The following is a 17,082-nucleotide window of genomic DNA, read 5'->3' as shown; positions in this document are numbered from 1 at the left end:
ATTTCTGCACGAGACCTACAGTATTTCACCAGCCTTGCCTAGAGCCCTAGGTATTGTACCTATTCCTTCTCAGCTTTCGGCTCAGTCTTCTGCTGAGGCTTCTGCTGAGGCTTCTGCTGAGGACTCTGCTGAGGGGTCTGCTGAGGCTTGCGCTGGGTCTGCTGTTGAGGCCTCTGCTCAGCCTTCTGCTCAGCCTTCTGTTGATGCCTCTGCTGAGGAGTCTGCTCAGGCGTCTGCTCAGTCTCCTGCGCAGGCTTCTGCTGAGAACTCTGCTGAGTCTTCAGCTCACCCTTCCTCCCACCCCTCTTCCCCGACTTTTTCGCCCTCAGCGGCCGCGGACGAAGCTCCGTCGCCTCGATATTCGCCCCATGCGGCTGCTGCTGTTCGAGCAGACGCAGCCAGTCGCGCTGGTGCGCGTCTTTCTCGTACAGGTCGGCGCGGTCTCGCCAGGTCTTCACGTCCAGCCGCAGGCGCCGGGGCGGGTCGAAGGTCTTCTCCTTGGGCGGCGGGACGCGCCGGACCCTCAGGAACTGGATGGCCTTGAGCCACGGGCGATCCGAGCCCTCGAAGGCGTCGTTGATCTTCTTGAGGATCACCTCCTCGGGCAGCGGACGCCACTTCTTGTCCAGGTACAGCTCCTGGTGCGAGCACACGAAGATGAACGGCTGCTCCCGGTACTCCGGCGTCTGCGGCTGCGTCTGCGTCGCCGCTGGTGCCGGGGCGGCAGTGGGTGCTGGGGGTGGAGCCACCACCGTCGAGTTCAGGGGGATCATGTCTGACAAGTTGAGGCGCACCATTCTGGCTGAGTTTCGGGGGGTCCTGTGAGTGTTTCTTTGGGTTAGGTGTGATCTGAGTTGTGGGTCAGGTCTGGGTTGTCGGAGGTGGACCGGTGGGAGGGGTGTATTTATATTGAACGCATGGGTCGAACTTGAGATTGTGGGAAAGAAGGGTTCCGGTATGTTCGTAAAGAATCCAACTTGGGCCATTGTACTGGTTAGGGACCAGGCCATGATCTGGAGGACGGATAAAGAAGCCTCTTGCATGTTGTGTGTCAACAAGGGATTAGCTGAAATGTTCATTCACATGGTCTTTGCTCTTCGTGAGATATTCACATCAGTGAGGTTTCATTGTATGGGTTGGTGTCATGGGCCGTCTGACTCTGATAGACCTTTGATGCAGGATGCATTCTTTGAGTGTGTGCTTTGTTGTGTTGGATATGAACAGGATTGTGGATAGCCTCTACTACGGGAGCTATCTCGAATGCCGGTATACTCCGTCTTGATCCGTAGTTATGGTTGGCTGGAACGACAAGGCTATCACAAGCCTGAGGGCCACCTGAGGAAGACTTCAGACTCATTTGATACCAAGCATACACGGTATGGTACGGAGAGGAAAGTAGGACTTCTTGAATGTCATTCGTGAGAAATGCTGCTAGAAGTAGCATGCCGGCCGCAGGTCCCCATGCGGAGACGATAAGATAAGCGTGACCGGAAATTTTTCGAAGGGGTTTGCGTGGCATCGCGGTGATTCTAGAGATGCAGCTTGGTCGTGATCAATCTACGTCGTGGATACCATTTCGAGTCCCAGGTGTTGTCGCTGCGGGGGAAGATCCAGATTTTCGCTACGATTGACTTACCGTCTTAAGAGCTATGCCACTAGTTACGAGATGACGGCCCAGGAAGACGCAGGGAAAGCACTACGAGAGGTCCAAAGCCTCGCGACAGGGACGCAGGGAAACGAAATGCAGCAATGCCCCAGCCCGACCTTGCATGTGTCCATCAGACAACACCCAGTCGCAACTGCGCGCACAACCCCAACTCATCGACCCAATCACCAAATCGAAAGAACTTACAGACCCCATTTTGAACGACGGATAGATGGGAAGCAGAACGCTCCCATCTATACACACCATTGTGAATCACAGCGAAAGAAAAAAATATAGATCAAGAATGGATATTTCATTTTTTTCATTCGTCCGTGATTGCGCCAGGATTCCGCAGGGTAGACGTGTCCATCTATACCCCTTGAGAATAAGTGGCTGGATCAGCGGGGAAGGCAAGGGGAGGGCCTCCGTGAATCCCGCGTCGTTTTTGATCGATAAAAATCAACTCCTGCCATTTTGCAAAAATAGGATGCACCCGGAACCCCACAAAACGCTCTTCCAGCAACAGTATCACATCAGAGGACCGCGCATTTAAGCGGACTTGACGGCCTCACGGCCCTTGGCCTTGCGGGCAAGGATCTCCTCACGGTCCTTGTCGAGGTGGAGCTTGGTGATGACGACGTTGGAGGGGTGGATGGGGAGAGGGACGCTCTGGCCGTTGGACTTCTCGCGGACGACGCGCTCAACGTGGATGCACCACTTGAGACGGTAGACGGAGGTGATCTTGCCGTCACGGCCCTTGTTGGAACCACGGACAATCTGGACCTCGTCACCCTTGCGGATAGGGATGGAGCGGACCTGTTGGTCGATGTGATTAGTAGAAGTTCGTTTGGTTGATCCCAGTGTGCAAAATTGACTCCGTTTACTTCGAAGGCGGATGGCAGATTTTGACCAGGCAAGTGGAAGATCGGTTCGTCGCAAACTTACACCGTACTTCTCGCGGAGCTCCTTGTTCAGGCTGGCGCTAAGGATCACGCGGCGCTCGGAGGACTAATTTGCTAGGTAAGTCTTCATGTCGTCGACCAAAGGGCGCTGGGGGAAAAACTCATACGGGAGCGCTGAAGTGAGCCTTACGGCTCTTGGAGCGGGAAGAAGCGACTGTGCATTTCATTAGTATCGAGAGTCAATCGAAGAGAGCATGCGCCGGGATAACATACCCTGAGTGTTGCGAACAGCCATTGTGCCGGGGTCCTTGAGGGTGTCGTGAAAGAGGATGGATGGGGCTCAAGTTGTCGGATTGTCGTTGATCGGGAGAAAAGACTTTTGTGGTCGTTTCAATATTCGATGTGGGCGGGTTGTGCGCCACGTGATCTGGCTGAGTAAGGCTAGGGCTGGGCTCTAGCCTCTGATTGGGACTGATCGGAAGACCCACCCTCCGCTCACTCACCGCTCAGAGCAACCAGTTCTGCCAGTTCTGCCGGCTGGTCTCGAAGCGGTCAGAGTTGGCATTCTTGGTTGTTTCAACTTTCCAGCTCGTAACTTACTGTACATCAGTTCCGGTCCTCGGTGTTTGTGCCCCGGGCTGCCACACTCCATCTCACTGGCAAACAATTTGTATTCTGTCAACACAATCTCATACCACTGATGTATGGGAGGGCTTACAGACATCTTTGATTTTTTTGTTTCATCAAAACTCATCGAAATCCGCCAATATCGATTTCTCCCTGCGGTGAACGGTGAGAATCAAGCTAAATCAGCCGCCGTCGTCATTGCATCTCATCACCGGTCTGCAGAAGAAGCACCTCGTAAAGAAGCTCCATAAGCAGCTCCATCGAGCCCCCACACTATCAAGGTACTGAGTACTTTACACCGTGAGAACATTCGGGCTAGGACATCCCGTTCGGAGCTATTTCGGAGTAGGTCGGCTGTTCTGCAGCAGACCAGGAAGCGCGCTAAAATATATACTTCGGCACGGGAGGGAAAGCGTGGGGGTTACCACTGATTCAACATCATGTAGGACAACCACCACAGGTAACAGAGACTGTTCCTGCGACCAACTTCAGCTCCAAAGAGCTTTCCACCGCTTTGAGTTATTGGGTTTCAGTGGTCATAGGCGTCTCTGTGGTGTCGCAGCACAACCTCATGAAAACCCGCGCGGTCCAAGAATGCCGTGGATGAGCTAAACATAAGCTTCGTGATGCATTTCTATCGTGATCAAGCTTACCGGGCGAATCCCCATTCTAAGACATGCCAAGCAGGCTGAAAGCATCAGAATCCTCACGTTCTAATAACGATTTGTCAAGCAGAAGATAAGAATCCCGCGAACAGGGCTGCAGATGCCAGCCACCAGTTACCCTGCAGATCTGGCACCGGCCAACACACCTGCAGAATGCAGATCCATTCCAATCGCGATCTTGCCCCCTCCTTCAAATCCCCTGCTCGTACAGTATTTAAGGGTCTATGAAGGGCCTGATAGCCACCGATTCCTCTTGCAAACTCACATTCGGACATTTATCCATCATGTCCCTGCGGTCGATTCTGTTCTCGCTTTCCGCCTCGTTGGCGTCGGCAACCAACCTCTATGCCACTCACTATAGCGGCACGGTCTACTCCCTCTCGCTGACGCACAGCAGCAATGGCAGCGACCTGGCCATCTCGTCGGAGATCCAGGGTTGTGGCCCCATGCCCAGCTGGCTGACCCTCGACCCCGCCACGCGCATCATTTACTGCAACGACGAGACGGGTGACGCCTCGACCAATGGCTCCCTGAACGCCCTCTCCGCGTCGACCGACGGTACCCTGAAGCTGATCGCCAGCACCGACGCCGCTCCGGGAGGTGGTGTGAACAGCGTCATTTACACCGGCGAACATGGTGTCCAATACCTGGCCATTGCACACTAGTATGTCTCACCACCGCATCTTATCCTACCTACTCCGGAGTAGTATTTACCGAGGCACCCCCACTAACAATCATTCCACCCCCTCAACAGCGGCGGCTCGGCTCTCTCCACTTTTACCCTTCCCCTCACCCCAGACTCGCAACCCTTGCAGGTTTTCCGCTACACCTTCTCCGACGACAACCCCAAACGCCGCCCCCAGCAAGATTCCCCACACCCGCACCAAGTTTTCCTCGACCCGACCGGCTCCTTCGTCCTCGTCCCTGATTTGGGGTCGGACCTCCTCCGCGTCTACGCCATCGACAAGGCCACTGGCAAGCTGCAGTCCCACTGCACTGACCTGAGCTACCCGACGGGCAGCGGACCCCGCCACGGTCTCTTCTGGGAGTCCGCCGACGACCACCACAGCATCCTGACCACCAACAACAACCGCAACACCCGCCGCAACACCCGCCGCAACCGCAACCAGGCCCAACAACAAGGCGCCGCCACCCTTTACACTGCCAACGAACTCGACGGCCACCTCAAAGTCTTCGACGTCTCCTACGTCTCCGACGGCTGCCTCTCCTTCCGCCAGCTCCAGGCCCTCGTGCCCTACCCGACCACTAACGACTCGCTCCCGACCGGGGCGACGCTGGCCGAGATCCGCAAGGCCGGTAATGGGCTGTATGTGTCGGTACGCTCCGACCACGGCTTCGCGCCCTACGACAGCATTGCCACGCTGACCCGCCATGCGAATGCAACCGTTGAGTTCGAGCGCTTGAGTTCCGCGTATGGTACCGTCCCCCGGACGTTTGTCATCAACAAGGCGGGCGACCTGGTGGCCATTGGCGACCAGGCTAGCTCCAACGTCGCGATCGTGGCACGTGACCCCGTCACGGGCGTCTTGGGCGAGAAGATCGCCGAGTTGCAGGTCGGGGAGCCCGGTGCGGTGGGCACGGCCGAGGGGTTGAGCAGCATCATCTGGGATGAGTGAGTGCTTTCCCCCTGGGGCTTGGAAAAAGTACATAGTTGGGGTTTGCATGCTGCATGCATGCCAGATACCGCGAGCGAGACTGAACAGTGTGAAATGTGTCGTCAGCAGTCGATTGACTTACCTACATACCTATATATTATGTGAATAAATGGACCCTTGGGCTTGTGTTTCAATCTTTCCACTCAGACATGATCCTGTAGCGTAAGGGACCGGGGGACATCGACACATCGGTCGGAAAACCCGCAGATCCCGTTCGGGACATCTCCAGCTCGGGCCATGGACACGGAGGACTTGAGTCGTGCCCAAGCTGAACAAGCCGGACAGATTATGTCGACCGTCACTAGACACGTATTCTTTGAACAACAATACATTGGAGGCTACTGCTTGGACCCTCGACGATCTGGGGATGCTGGACGCAATGCAGTATTTCTGGATAAGAGACGCCCATAGGAGTGTGATATAATGATATTGCCCGGGGAAAGTTGTAATGCCAGTGTGATGTCTTCCCTTCAGGTCTCAGCATGCATGCATCAACTGTGGGAGCAGAGAAGATGCTACGGAAGACCCTGCTTGCCCGGTCATGGTGGATGGACGGGCAGTACGAAAGGCGGTGTACTGAAGGTGACCGCTCGCCCCTCGCGTGCAGCTCGGTTCCATTCTGTTTCCGTAATTCTGCCACTCCTCCTTTTCCACCTTCCATACACTGACAGAATCTTGGGTACGGACTAGAGCTCTGCTCCATGCTCGGCTTCATGCTCAAGTGGGAATTTATCGTGTCGAAGACTGTTGATGACTTTATGATAAGTTACCACACGCCTGGCCCCGGGCCATGCCCTTATGTGTTCTAGCTTCCAAGCACTTGTCCAATCTCAGGCCTCCGTGCCCAAGACAGCGAGTGGATCTCCGGAGCTGGGCGGCGCCGATCTGCTCGGAAAAATGCCATTCGCACTGGTGACTGGAGGAGACCCGGGGAGCTGCATTTCCGAGCTGATGATGAACGAACTGCCTTTGTGAAACGGATCCATGGGACTCTCCCGCACTCTAATTCCCGAGCCGCAGAGCTGTCATTAATTCAGACGCACAGTAAGATACCATATGTGACAGCATCCTCGATGTCTCCACTGTTTGTCTTTCGTCTCGCTCTCTCAATTTCTTCCACCGCAAAGCCATGGCTGGGAGAGAGAGAGAGAGAGAGAGAGAGGAGGGATCTGTTGTTTTTCAGCTCCACCACGGACTGATCGGCTACTTTAGCGTGTGACAATCTACGCGATCGAACGCTATCGGACGCCATCTGCCGATCACTACCTTCCCGAGAACCATTCACAGCTTCGACAGCTGAATGACAGAGCAGAGCTTTGATCGAGGGGCCCGATTTGGGGCAATCAGAGGCGTCTCTCCAGCAACACCGCCTTTTCCCGGGACCTTCCACAAAGTTGCATCCTTTCGCAGCTCCGCAGATGGAAGCAGAAGCGGAGAGGTCAAGTGGATCTATTCTCAGCTGTGACAAAAGCAAAGTGGAAGCTCTCCGCGCTCTACGGCCATTGCTGCTCGAGGAGAGGATGGTTTTACTAGAGCATTACAGCCAGCCACCATATTCGAAGCATAAAGAGCAGTATCGACTCGTATCTTACTGTCCAGTGACCGTATACGGAACAACAAGAGCCACGACACTAGCATCCACCCACATGCAAGATGATCAGATCGTCCTTCGTCAAGAACCACACGGAGCATCTCGGGCCCCATTCTCATGGCTGATAGCTCCACTAGCCGGGAAAAGGGAGGGGTTTACTTTTCAGCGTGTCCAGGTCCCCAGGCGGCGGTCGTCCATCTTATAAAGGCCCTCCACCCAGAGCCCATTCCTCGAACGTTTCCATTTGCTCTTTCTTTCTTTGGGCGTCGCTGCAGACTTACGCCAGGGCCTAAGCACATAATTGCTGATACACCTTCCTCCCTTCCTCCTTCAATTCTCGCTCCCCGCCTTTCTATCGTTCGATTGTTAGACATCCCAACTACACATCACTTCACGATGGGAAATCTCTCCCGCCTTCTCACCGTGCTCTCAGCGGGAAGCGCGGCATGGGCGACGCAGGCTCCCCTCGGTTCCGCCAGTGCAGGCGCGAACCAGTGCCTCAGCATGACCGGCGGAGCCCCCCATACTAACTTCGATGCGTGCTGTGGAAGCAGCGCATCTGGCCGCGGCACCGTCGACGGCGTCGAGTTCACCTACACGTGCGGACAGTGGGCGACGCCCTACGCGACCAAACCCGTGACCGCCGCCAGCGCGCGCGAGTGTGCGCAGCTCTGCGCGGCCGCTGGCGCCCAATGTCCCGCGGCCGCCTGGATGTCCAAGGGGCAGTGTTACTTCATCACTTCTGGCGCTTACTCGGTCAGACCGTTGAAGGGGATCCTCTTGCTCGAGAAGACGGGAAAGCTGGTCGCTGGGGAGGAGCCCACGGAGCCGGAGGGTGGCTGCGACAAGGCCGCCGAGGAGGCGAAGACGCAGTGCGAGAAGGAGGCGGCGGAGCGATGCGAGGCGGACAAGACCCGCATCGGTGAGCAGTGCAAGGCGGATTGTGCTAAGCAGGTCGCTTCCGTCACGGAGCAATGCAATGCGGAGAAAGCGAAGCTGGAGGAGCAGATGAACACCAAATGTCGGGACCAGACCGCGGCTGCTGTGCAGGAGCAGGTCGCGAAATGCGAGAAGGAAAAGACCGACCTCGGAGGCTCCTGCGACGACCTCAAGAAGCAGGGCGAGGCCCAGTGTGAGAAGGATAAGACTGCCATCACCGAAGACGCGAAGAAGCAGTGCGATGCGGACAAGACTGTCATCACTGAAGATGCGAAGAAGCAGTGCGATGCGGACAAGGCGGCTCTGACGTCGGCCTGCGACGCAGAGAAGGACCGCCTCCAGAAGGCGCTCGACGAAGCCAACGAGAAGCTCAAGAAGCTTGAAGGCAGTGGTGGTGGCACCGGCACGTCGACCACCTCGCCGGCCAACGAAGCCCTGCTCGAGGAGATCGCGCGCGAGAATTTCAGCACCATCTGCCCGAAGTTCGGCGGCAAGACTTTCATCACCGTGGACTCCAAGGGCTACAAGCATGAGTGGATGCTTTACTGCCATACCGGGGTCACGGGTCAATCGACCCCCAACTACAACTGGAGCTGCCACACTCAAAACATCATCCAGCTTCTGAAGGAGCAGCAGGAACGGTCGGATCTCAAGGCTCTCTGGGTCAACACCAACAATGTCTGCACTCCTTGGACCGGGGGATATGTTAATGTCGGTGGGCCGTTCACGAACCACCATTTGGTGATGCCCACCCGCCAGCCTTGGAAATGATTGATCTGAGCTATACCGAGTTCAAATCCGGGGGGATGAAGTGCTAACAGTTGCGTCGAGTATAAATAGTCTTAATCTATAAGTGTAGTATGAGGGGTTCAAATCGAGATTAAGGAATGGATATTATGAATGACTAGTATCTTACACTGCTTGCTATGAAACACCTGTGATATCACCAGCAGTATAGTTCGAAGTGAAAATCAGTCCGCGTCTGAGAATCAAGTATGGCCATTAGGACGACTTCCATTCCTTCTCATGCTTCGACCTACCGGCAAACCATTGCTTCTGTCTGTGCACCAGAATACATGCTATACATCCCGCTTCACCATCGCAGCATCCGATAATCTATCTGAATGTGCCAGAATGGCATTCGCCTTTACATGCCTGACCGAGGGGGGCGGAAGGAAGGAAGAAAAAGCCTCAGGGTCTTGTTGGCATCGTGAACTGATCAATTTAGCTGTATCTGCAATGGTGGGACTTCCGCGACTCTCAACAGAGAAGCCACTCGATCGCTCAATCAGCTTGTTGTCGCCGGCAAGGCTTTGTATGTACCCGGGTGTAAGCGACACTCCGGCTTGGGTTCAGTTGTCAGCAAGGCCAACCAGTCAGTGTAAATTGAATACTTTCCACAGCAGCAAAAAAACAAGAACGCAAGGGCTTTCCTCCCTGGGGGAGGGAGAACGACTCAGCTAATGAAGAGAATCAATCAATCGCCAATCTACCGGGGACCGTTCGTTGGTGAGCCTCTCCGTCGAAAGACATGATTCCCATGATCCAGAATGAAGGAATGGACCTGGTATCCTGTATCCTCCAGCAACTCTCGGGAGTGGCTATTCTAGAAGAACCCCGCCGCTCAGGATCGAGAGAATCAGGATGTTCCCCCCTGCGACACCCACGAACGTGGCCGTGGCCGTGGCCGTGTCCGAGCCCCATCGAGCGGCAAAGATCAGCATGAAACACCATATACCACTATCACTGGAGTTGCGCTGCCATGCATCCGAGACAAGGCCCCCCGTATGACTTTTTCAGCATCGGATGCCGCAAGGGTGGAAAAATCTGGAGTCGATTACCGAAGGCCCTGAAGGTCTGTCTCCTGAGGTCTCCGTAGCCGAATAAGCCACCATGGCCGCATGAAGTTCAATTCATAGATTTCCCTCTATTGTGGAGCAAGATGACTCTAAAAGAGAGAAGCTGTGCAGAAAGCATGATAGATCCCTCTCTCCAAGCCCTAAACACAATTGGAGGATTACACCGAGCAAAGCCCCCTTCTCACCAAGGAGAAACATCAGACACTGGAACTTTCCAGGAGAAGGTAACAGCAAGCCATAAACTAGGCTGATTCTCCCTCTCTTGGAGAGATGGTAAACTATCTTCACGAGTGATAACACGAAAGCCAACAGATCCCGCCTCGGGTTGTTTACTCCTCCAGAGTACCCTTGATCACCACCCTCACCCCCGGGGAACCTTTTTTGGCAGCCGGGAAAAGACAGTCCCGGGCAAATTTGCAGTCTTCAATGGTAGTCTGATAGAGCTCCATATCCAACTGCCGGAAGAGCGTCGCGGTGGTGAGATACAATTCGGCCAGCGCAAAGCTACCCCACGTCAGCGTCTATGTCCCTCGAAGATGAAATGAAAACGTCAAGGGAGAAAGAACATACTGCATCCCTAAGCAACTTCTGCTCCCCTTCGTGAAAGAGACCATATATCTGTCCAACCGCTCTCCAGTCTCCGCAGCCGTGATCCAGCGCTGGGGGTCGAATTTCTCCGGGTCCGGGAAGATGCAAGGGTTCATGTTCATGAAGTACGTGGCGGTGCTCACTGGGGTCTATACGGTGTCAGCTTCCGGAACCTACCTTCTGGTTCACGTGCAGGAAGGAGCAGGTTAGAGAAATGAGGATGACACCCACCCCAGCAGGTATGACCCAGTCCTCGAAGTGGAGTTCTCCTGCGGCGCAATGCGCGGGAGTCTTGACGCAGTGCCCAGGCTCAATCGAAGGCCTTCCTGCACCACCCCGTTCTGCATCCTGTTAGCCTTACCCATATCCCCTCTATTTCACACAATAAGCCACCCCCCACCCCCCTCCTCCCTTCCCCCCGGCGAAACAAAAAAAAAGAGGAAGAAAGACAGTCCACTCACCAAAACCGGCAACTTCTCCAACTGATTCCACGACAGCGTATCCTCCAGCCGCGGCATCGCCGCCGTAAGCTCCTCCCTCAACCGCCCCAGAATCTCCCGATTATCCAACAGATGGAAGGCAATGTGCGTCAGGGCATTGGCGGTAGTCTCCGTCCCCGCCACGAGCAACATATGGCCCTGATCGGTCAACCGATCCTCGGTCCTCTCCTCCTTCGGGACGGAGGGGTCAATCAGCGCCTCGAAGATCGTCCCTTCCACCTGTTCTTTCTCCGCGCTCTCCTTGCTCCTGTTCTTGACCCCCACCGCCGGCGCCGACCCTAACAGCCTCCGAACCTGATCCCTCACCAAGCCCTCAATGTAGAAGATCTCCCCTACCCCGCCGGGACCAACCCACCGCACCACCCCGCGCGGTAGCAGCTTATACACGTCCAGCACAGGGAAATGCCGGAAAAAGTGGCCCGCGGAGGTGGAGCCGTTCACCGCCGTCTTCCACTTCGTGCGGTAGTCGGGCGCGTCCAGGTAGCCGTAGTCACGGCCATAGGCGTAGCGCGTGATGATGTCGCCGGTCATGGCGGTGAAGGCGTTGTTCAGCACAATGACGCCGTTGTCGTCGTCCCCGGTGGTGGTGCGGGCCTGGGCGGCCTGTTGGAACCGCCGCAGCAGCTTGGTGATGCCGGCGCGGAGAGCCGGCTCGCGGTTGGCGATGGTGCGCCGCGCGAAGTAGTTGCGCATCACGCGGTAGCGGCGCGCGTGCAGTTCGTGCGGGACGGTCGCCAGGAGCGAGTGCGGTATCGCGAACAGGCGCACGAACTCTGGGTCTTTGTCGCGGACGTGCGGCCCTGTCGCGTAGATCTGGTCGTAGAAGGTGGGGTCGGCGATGTGGAGTTCGCGCGGGTTGATGCGGATGATCGGGCCTGTGGGTTGGGTGGTTGTGGTTACTGGTTAGTGGTGGGCTTTGAACCTCGGGAAAGAGAGAGAGGGGGCGGGGGGCTTGCCGTATTCCTTGTGCATCCTCTCAATCTCGAAGATGAACTGGTGGTCGTGGATGAAGTCGTAGTAGAATTCGTAGAGGTGGGTGATGGCGGCGAGCCTGGGGCCGGGGAATCGGTGTAGTGGGTGTAGGAAGAGGCGGTAGATGATGAGGCTTGTTAGGTAGATCATTAGCACGGAGGCCACAAGGACGATGTGGTTCTATTGGTATCAGCATCAGTACACTGGTCCATTTCCATGGGAGATGGATGTATACCGTGGGCAATGGGATAGCCATGTTGATTCTGGACACTGGACAGAGATAAAGGCAAGTTGGGTTGTTGAATGTGGTTGAATGTGGTTGAATGATCATACAATACTAGAAGAGTGCAATGCGGGTTACAGAAGATGAAGAGAATTAGGGCTGTGTATCCCAGCCCGGGCGCGGCTATTCATAGCTGAGGGAGTGGCCATTTTCATTCATCATGTCTCGACTGTGAAAATCTTCAGAAAAAATCAAAAGACTGTTACACTACAGATTCAATACGCACGATCATCATAAGAGTGTCTGGCATAAAGTGACGAAGTGGTACAGATAGGAAGCAACCGAGGCATCCGCGCATATACACCCCTCCCGATCCAGCCAGCGGACAAGAAAGAACCCCCCCTTTCATTTCACCCCTTGCCTATCTTTCCCTTACAAGATGCCCCGTCGCCCGTGTATTGCGAAGAGTTCTGAAGAACTGGTGCGGCTATAATGCCGGCCCGCTCCTCTTGCTTGTTGCCAAATCCCGAATGAAGCCGGTAAAGAGAAGAACTTGTAGCATTCAACCATTGCTCACTCTTTCTAGATCCTTCAATCACACAGACTTAGAGTGAATCCAGATGCATTACATCGAAAGAACAGATTCAATGTATCTCAACACAGGCAGCAATAGCAAAACCAGGTTAGTTCGATCTTCCAAGCACAGCAACCTACTTTGCAATCCCCAGTTAGAGCCGATAAAGAGATGTAGTTGTGACATCAATTCATCATCCCCCTCTTTCCCGATGCTCCAATCAAGATTTTCGAATCGAGACATCCCTATAGTGGACCAAGATGCTTTGCGTCGAATGACCAGATCAAATGCATCTCATTGCAGATGGCAATGGCAGAACCGGGTTACTTCGACCTTCCAAGCGCAGCAGCCTACTTCGCATTTCCCACATAAAGCCAGTAAAAAGATGTAGTTGTGGCATTAATGCATCGTCTAGTCCTCTCAGATGCTCCAATTGAAATACTCAAATCGAGATGCTCGAATCGAGACAGCCCTGAAGCGAATCAAAATGCTTTACGTCGGAGGGGCAGATCAAATGCATCTTATTACGGATAACAATGACAGAACCAGATTACTTCGACCTTCCAAGCGCAACAACCTATTCTGTATCGCCTCTATGGGCAGGAAGTGTTACCGCAAAGGTGGCGATGTAGAAACAGCAGTGATCGTAATCGGAGTGCATCAACCCCGGGAGACTGTAAGTCAGTGGTGACAACATTCCTTGCGCTTTTCTCACAACACAGACAAGTCAGAATGCGTAGCATGATGCAAGCATCTGATCGATTGGACATTGACTTACAAGAAGAAAAGAGATGAGCGAATTACCTACCCATAAATCACTGAAGACCAATCAAGACCAGATACTACTGGTCGCCTCATGCCGCTGCGGAAATACCCTTCCGGTATCGGTAGGCCATGGATGGATAGCAAGGAATCAGGCAGCGTAAGAGATGTATTGTTACAATATGGCAATGTTTGTCTGCAGGAGGGCGATGATGGAAGCCCCCATGCACGCCTACGCAGTGAATGAGATGTGGACGCTGAGGTCGGAGGGTGGCTAGTCCTGAGCTCACTTAACCAGCCGACCATCTACCACCGGACCTATTTAAGCTGCAGTATTATCTCATGGTTTGGTCTCAGTTGCTCCCACAAGACCAACGACATCCCTCAATCTACATTCCCACCTCACACGACAAGAAGCTTGTCATCTAGCTTTCTACTGTTATTCTCAAAACATGCAAGCCCTTGATACCGGTCCTACCCGTATGAATAACCCCAAAAAGTATTCAACCATGGACCCCGACTTCGACGCCATAGTGGTAGGAGGCGGATTCGCCGGGATCCGCATGTTATACTTGTGTGTCCGCCCTCCTCCTATGCCTTCCCACCTTCTGACCAACCCTTTCACAGACTGAGGGAGAACGGCTTCACCGTCCGCGGGATCGAGCGTCAGGATGGCCTTGGGGGAGTCTGGTTCTCGAACCGCTACCCCGGCGCTCGCCCGGACAGCCCCCAACCCTTCTACCAGTTCCACGACGAGACGCTGGTCGACGAGTGGCAGTTCGGAGCGGTTCCCCGACCACAACGAGATGCGGGCGTACTTCCAGTACGTCGACCGCAAATGGCACGTCAGCCAGGACTACGACTTCGGGGTCGGGGTGGAAGGCGCCGCGTTCCAGGAGGACGGTCTCCTCTGGTCGATCTCCCTGTCCGACGGGCGATGCGTGACCGCGCGCTTCTTTATCCCCGCGGTAGGGTTCGCATCCACGCCGACCCTGCCCAAGATCCCGGGTATCGAGTCCTTCCAGGGCCCCCTGCGCCACACAGCCGACTGGCCGCACTCCGGCCTCGACGTGGCCGGCAAGCGGGTGGCCGTGATCGGCACGGGGGCCTCGGGGGCGCAGGTGGTCGCGCGTATCGCGCCCCAGGTCCAATCCCTGACGGTCTACCAGCGGACGCCCGTGGTAGCGATCCCAGCGTCTCCGGAGTCGGCCAAGGATGCCAACTTGCGCACGGCCACCCCGCTGACGCCGGACGGCTCGCGCGCGGCCTTCCAGCGCACAATGACCTCCTTCTCCGGCCTGGACTACTGCTTTCAGGACGCGGCGTCCGCAGCCGTCGGATCGCCGCTGCGGGACCTGTTCAACCGGCAGTTTTACAAGGAAGGCAGCCGGGCGCTGGTCTGGAGCAACTTCACGGACGTGTTCACCGATCCGGCGGCCAACGCGCCGCTACTACGAGGCCTTCAACCTGCCGCATGTGCAGGTCGTGGACGTGCGGGAGGCGCCCCTCACGGAGATCACGCCGACGGGGATCCGGAGCGGCAAGACGCACGTCGAGTACGACGTGATCGTCTGCGCCACTGGATTCCAGTCGAACAGTGCGGGGATCGCTCGCCTGAACATCACCGGCAGCCGCGGGGTGCCCCTGACGGAGGTCTGGAAGCACCGCGTCTGCTCGTACCTGGGCATGACCGTCCCTGGGTTTCCCAACATGTTCTACCTGTTCGGGCCGCAGGGCCCCACGGTCAAGGTGAACCTGCCCACGGCGATCGAGTGCCAGGCCCAGTGGATTCTGGCGTTCCTGAAAGCGCTTCGTACGGCGCGGGTGACCGGGTGCGAACCGACGCTGGCGGCCGCGCAGGCCTGGCAGGAGGAGTTGAGGGCACACTGGAAAGACACTTTGTACGCGAAGACAACCACCTGGGAGGCTCGCAATGCCTCCAATCAGCCGGAACCCCTTTGGTAAGTTTGTTTGAGGAACACCCCTCCTGCTCCAGATTCTGTGACTCATGCCGTGGATGGATACCGTAGGATCCGAGGGATTCACAGGTACAACGAGGCGTTGCAAGCGTCGCAGGCGCTCAGCTTCCGCGGCTTTACCGAATTGCAGCCGAAAAGAACCTCTGTGCTGTAGCCATGGTCGAATATTCGCCCTCGCAGGTCGCCTAGGGGAAGAGTTGGTTCGAGATCAAGCCGGAGAGAATAGTATGATGATCCACCATCCGGCGACGAAGAAAGAAGGCGAGCTCCGTTCCACGCTAGAAAATGTCATTTCGCAGTAATTAGGTCATTCCCTTGCACGAGAAATGCTTACTATACGGACTCGGAGAGATCCAAGGAAAAGATTGAGTCGATAGCGAGAGCAGTCACATAGTCTCAAGACAAAAAGAATCATATGCCTGTTACATTATGCTCCTCCAATCTACCCAGTTTCTACTTGTTAGGCTGCACGCACTCACTAGTCTACTTATAACCAGCGGCTGTATTACATTTTAGATCTACTATACATGATTCTGCCGCAGTCTCTACACAGTGGGATCCATTCAATCTGCCACGATTAGGGTTCCGAGGCGCACCAGTTGAGATTGGAAAAGAAAAATGGGAGAGGAGTAATGACAATTCTCAGACGCAACAATCTAAATCGATGATCAATCCCAAGCATACACTGGCTGTAACTCCAAGTAGTGCTATCGTAAAATAGGGGTTCCCTTCACGCGGAAATCAAATGCTGCTAGCGCTCAGCATCCCCTGCACCGGAGCTATCGCAGTCCAACATCAGCTCCGGATACTCGGGCAACCTCCAGCCACCACGTTCCTCACTCACAAACATCATCAAGAGATCCGGAATACGCAGGAAGCAAAGCACCTGCGCAACGAGCAAAAGGACCGCGGCGCCCAACCTTGTCCCCGGAAACGCAAACCCCAAGAACGACCGATTGAACTTCTGTATCTCCTGAAAAAAAGGCCGCAACGTCTCCTCATAGCTCCTCAACGCCCGTGGTAAATCCTCGGAATGTCTGGCAAAATCCCCAGCAAGCACACACGCACCGACCAAGGCGCCTGTCGTGCCCATCGCACTGAACGGGGGCGAGCAATGCGCCGCATCGCCCAGCAGAACCACCCTCCCCATCGACCACATGTCCGTACGGATCTGCACCATCTCCTGACAGTAGACATTATCCTTCGCCCGCAACCCCGTCCGCCAGTAGGGATCCGGTGGCGCGTGGACGGGTGGCTGCGGCTGCAACATTGCCCGCCGGATGCGCAAACGATGCATGTCCCCGCCCACCAGCAGGTCGAAGGTATCCGCTGTTGCCGTCAGAGAGAAATGCACCACCACGTCGTCGTCATGCTGGTTGAAACACTCGACTGTTTTTTCCAAAGAGATACTCCACGGTATCCTTGGTCGCGCGTTGTAGAGCATCCGGTTTAATTCCCCCCCGCATTATCTCGTACTCAGAGCTGGATGACTGCAGCCCTTGCCGAACCGGTTTGCTGTACAGTTGGTTCGGGCATGATATCCCTTCTCGGGCAAGCCAGCCAATCTTCAATCCAGTTCC

At 55.4% G+C, this 17,082-nt stretch overlaps 7 protein-coding genes across 7 annotated transcripts; 3 read left to right on the top strand and 4 right to left on the bottom strand.

Annotated features, from left to right (window-relative positions):
• Nucleotides 1-6: 6 nt before the first annotated feature.
• BO72DRAFT_76864 (uncharacterized protein) lies at nt 7-1,376 on the bottom strand. Its single transcript, XM_040950694.1, has one exon. The coding sequence runs from the start codon at nt 1,077-1,079 to the stop codon at nt 60-62; it is 1,020 nt and encodes a 339-aa protein (XP_040802164.1). The 5' UTR covers nt 1,080-1,376; the 3' UTR covers nt 7-59.
• Nucleotides 1,377-2,194: 818 nt separating this feature from the next.
• On the bottom strand, nt 2,195-2,842 carry BO72DRAFT_458002 (60S ribosomal protein uL24; the record flags this gene model as incomplete). Its single annotated transcript, XM_040946360.1, has 4 exons — nt 2,195-2,461; nt 2,591-2,653; nt 2,715-2,761; nt 2,821-2,842. 4 exons carry the CDS (start codon nt 2,840-2,842, stop codon nt 2,195-2,197), a joined length of 399 nt encoding a protein of 132 aa, XP_040802163.1.
• A 1,281-nt stretch (nt 2,843-4,123) lies between these two features.
• Nucleotides 4,124-5,476, top strand: BO72DRAFT_467822 (3-carboxy-cis,cis-mucoante lactonizing enzyme; the record flags this gene model as incomplete). The annotated part of the gene is made up of 2 exons (XM_040946864.1): nt 4,124-4,503; nt 4,594-5,476. The coding sequence occupies 2 exons, from the start codon at nt 4,124-4,126 to the stop codon at nt 5,474-5,476; spliced, it is 1,263 nt and encodes a 420-aa protein (XP_040802162.1).
• A 2,026-nt stretch (nt 5,477-7,502) lies between these two features.
• On the top strand, nt 7,503-8,816 carry BO72DRAFT_458000 (uncharacterized protein; the record flags this gene model as incomplete). Its single annotated transcript, XM_040946359.1, has 1 exon — nt 7,503-8,816. The coding sequence occupies one exon, from the start codon at nt 7,503-7,505 to the stop codon at nt 8,814-8,816; it is 1,314 nt and encodes a 437-aa protein (XP_040802161.1).
• Nucleotides 8,817-10,233: 1,417 nt separating this feature from the next.
• BO72DRAFT_507442 (cytochrome P450) lies at nt 10,234-12,114 on the bottom strand (the record flags this gene model as incomplete). The annotated part of the gene is made up of 5 exons (XM_040949259.1): nt 10,234-10,408; nt 10,475-10,641; nt 10,720-10,833; nt 10,954-11,867; nt 11,949-12,114. 5 exons carry the CDS (start codon nt 12,112-12,114, stop codon nt 10,234-10,236), a joined length of 1,536 nt encoding a protein of 511 aa, XP_040802160.1.
• Nucleotides 12,115-14,194: 2,080 nt separating this feature from the next.
• On the top strand, nt 14,195-15,656 carry BO72DRAFT_495302 (flavin-containing monooxygenase; the record flags this gene model as incomplete). The annotated part of the gene is made up of 3 exons (XM_040948537.1): nt 14,195-14,941; nt 15,006-15,484; nt 15,554-15,656. The coding sequence occupies 3 exons, from the start codon at nt 14,195-14,197 to the stop codon at nt 15,654-15,656; spliced, it is 1,329 nt and encodes a 442-aa protein (XP_040802159.1).
• A 597-nt stretch (nt 15,657-16,253) lies between these two features.
• BO72DRAFT_495301 (uncharacterized protein) lies at nt 16,254-16,946 on the bottom strand (the record flags this gene model as incomplete). The annotated part of the gene is made up of 1 exon (XM_040948536.1): nt 16,254-16,946. One exon carries the CDS (start codon nt 16,944-16,946, stop codon nt 16,254-16,256), a length of 693 nt encoding a protein of 230 aa, XP_040802158.1.
• Between the last annotated feature and the right edge of the window lie 136 nt (nt 16,947-17,082).

Source organism: Aspergillus fijiensis (genome assembly GCF_003184825.1).
Source record: "Aspergillus fijiensis CBS 313.89 unplaced genomic scaffold BO72scaffold_18, whole genome shotgun sequence".
NCBI classification, from domain to species: Eukaryota; Fungi; Ascomycota; class Eurotiomycetes; order Eurotiales; family Aspergillaceae; genus Aspergillus; species Aspergillus fijiensis.
The sequence above is the reverse complement of the archived record's forward strand: the minus strand, read 5'-3'. Positions and strand labels throughout refer to the sequence as shown.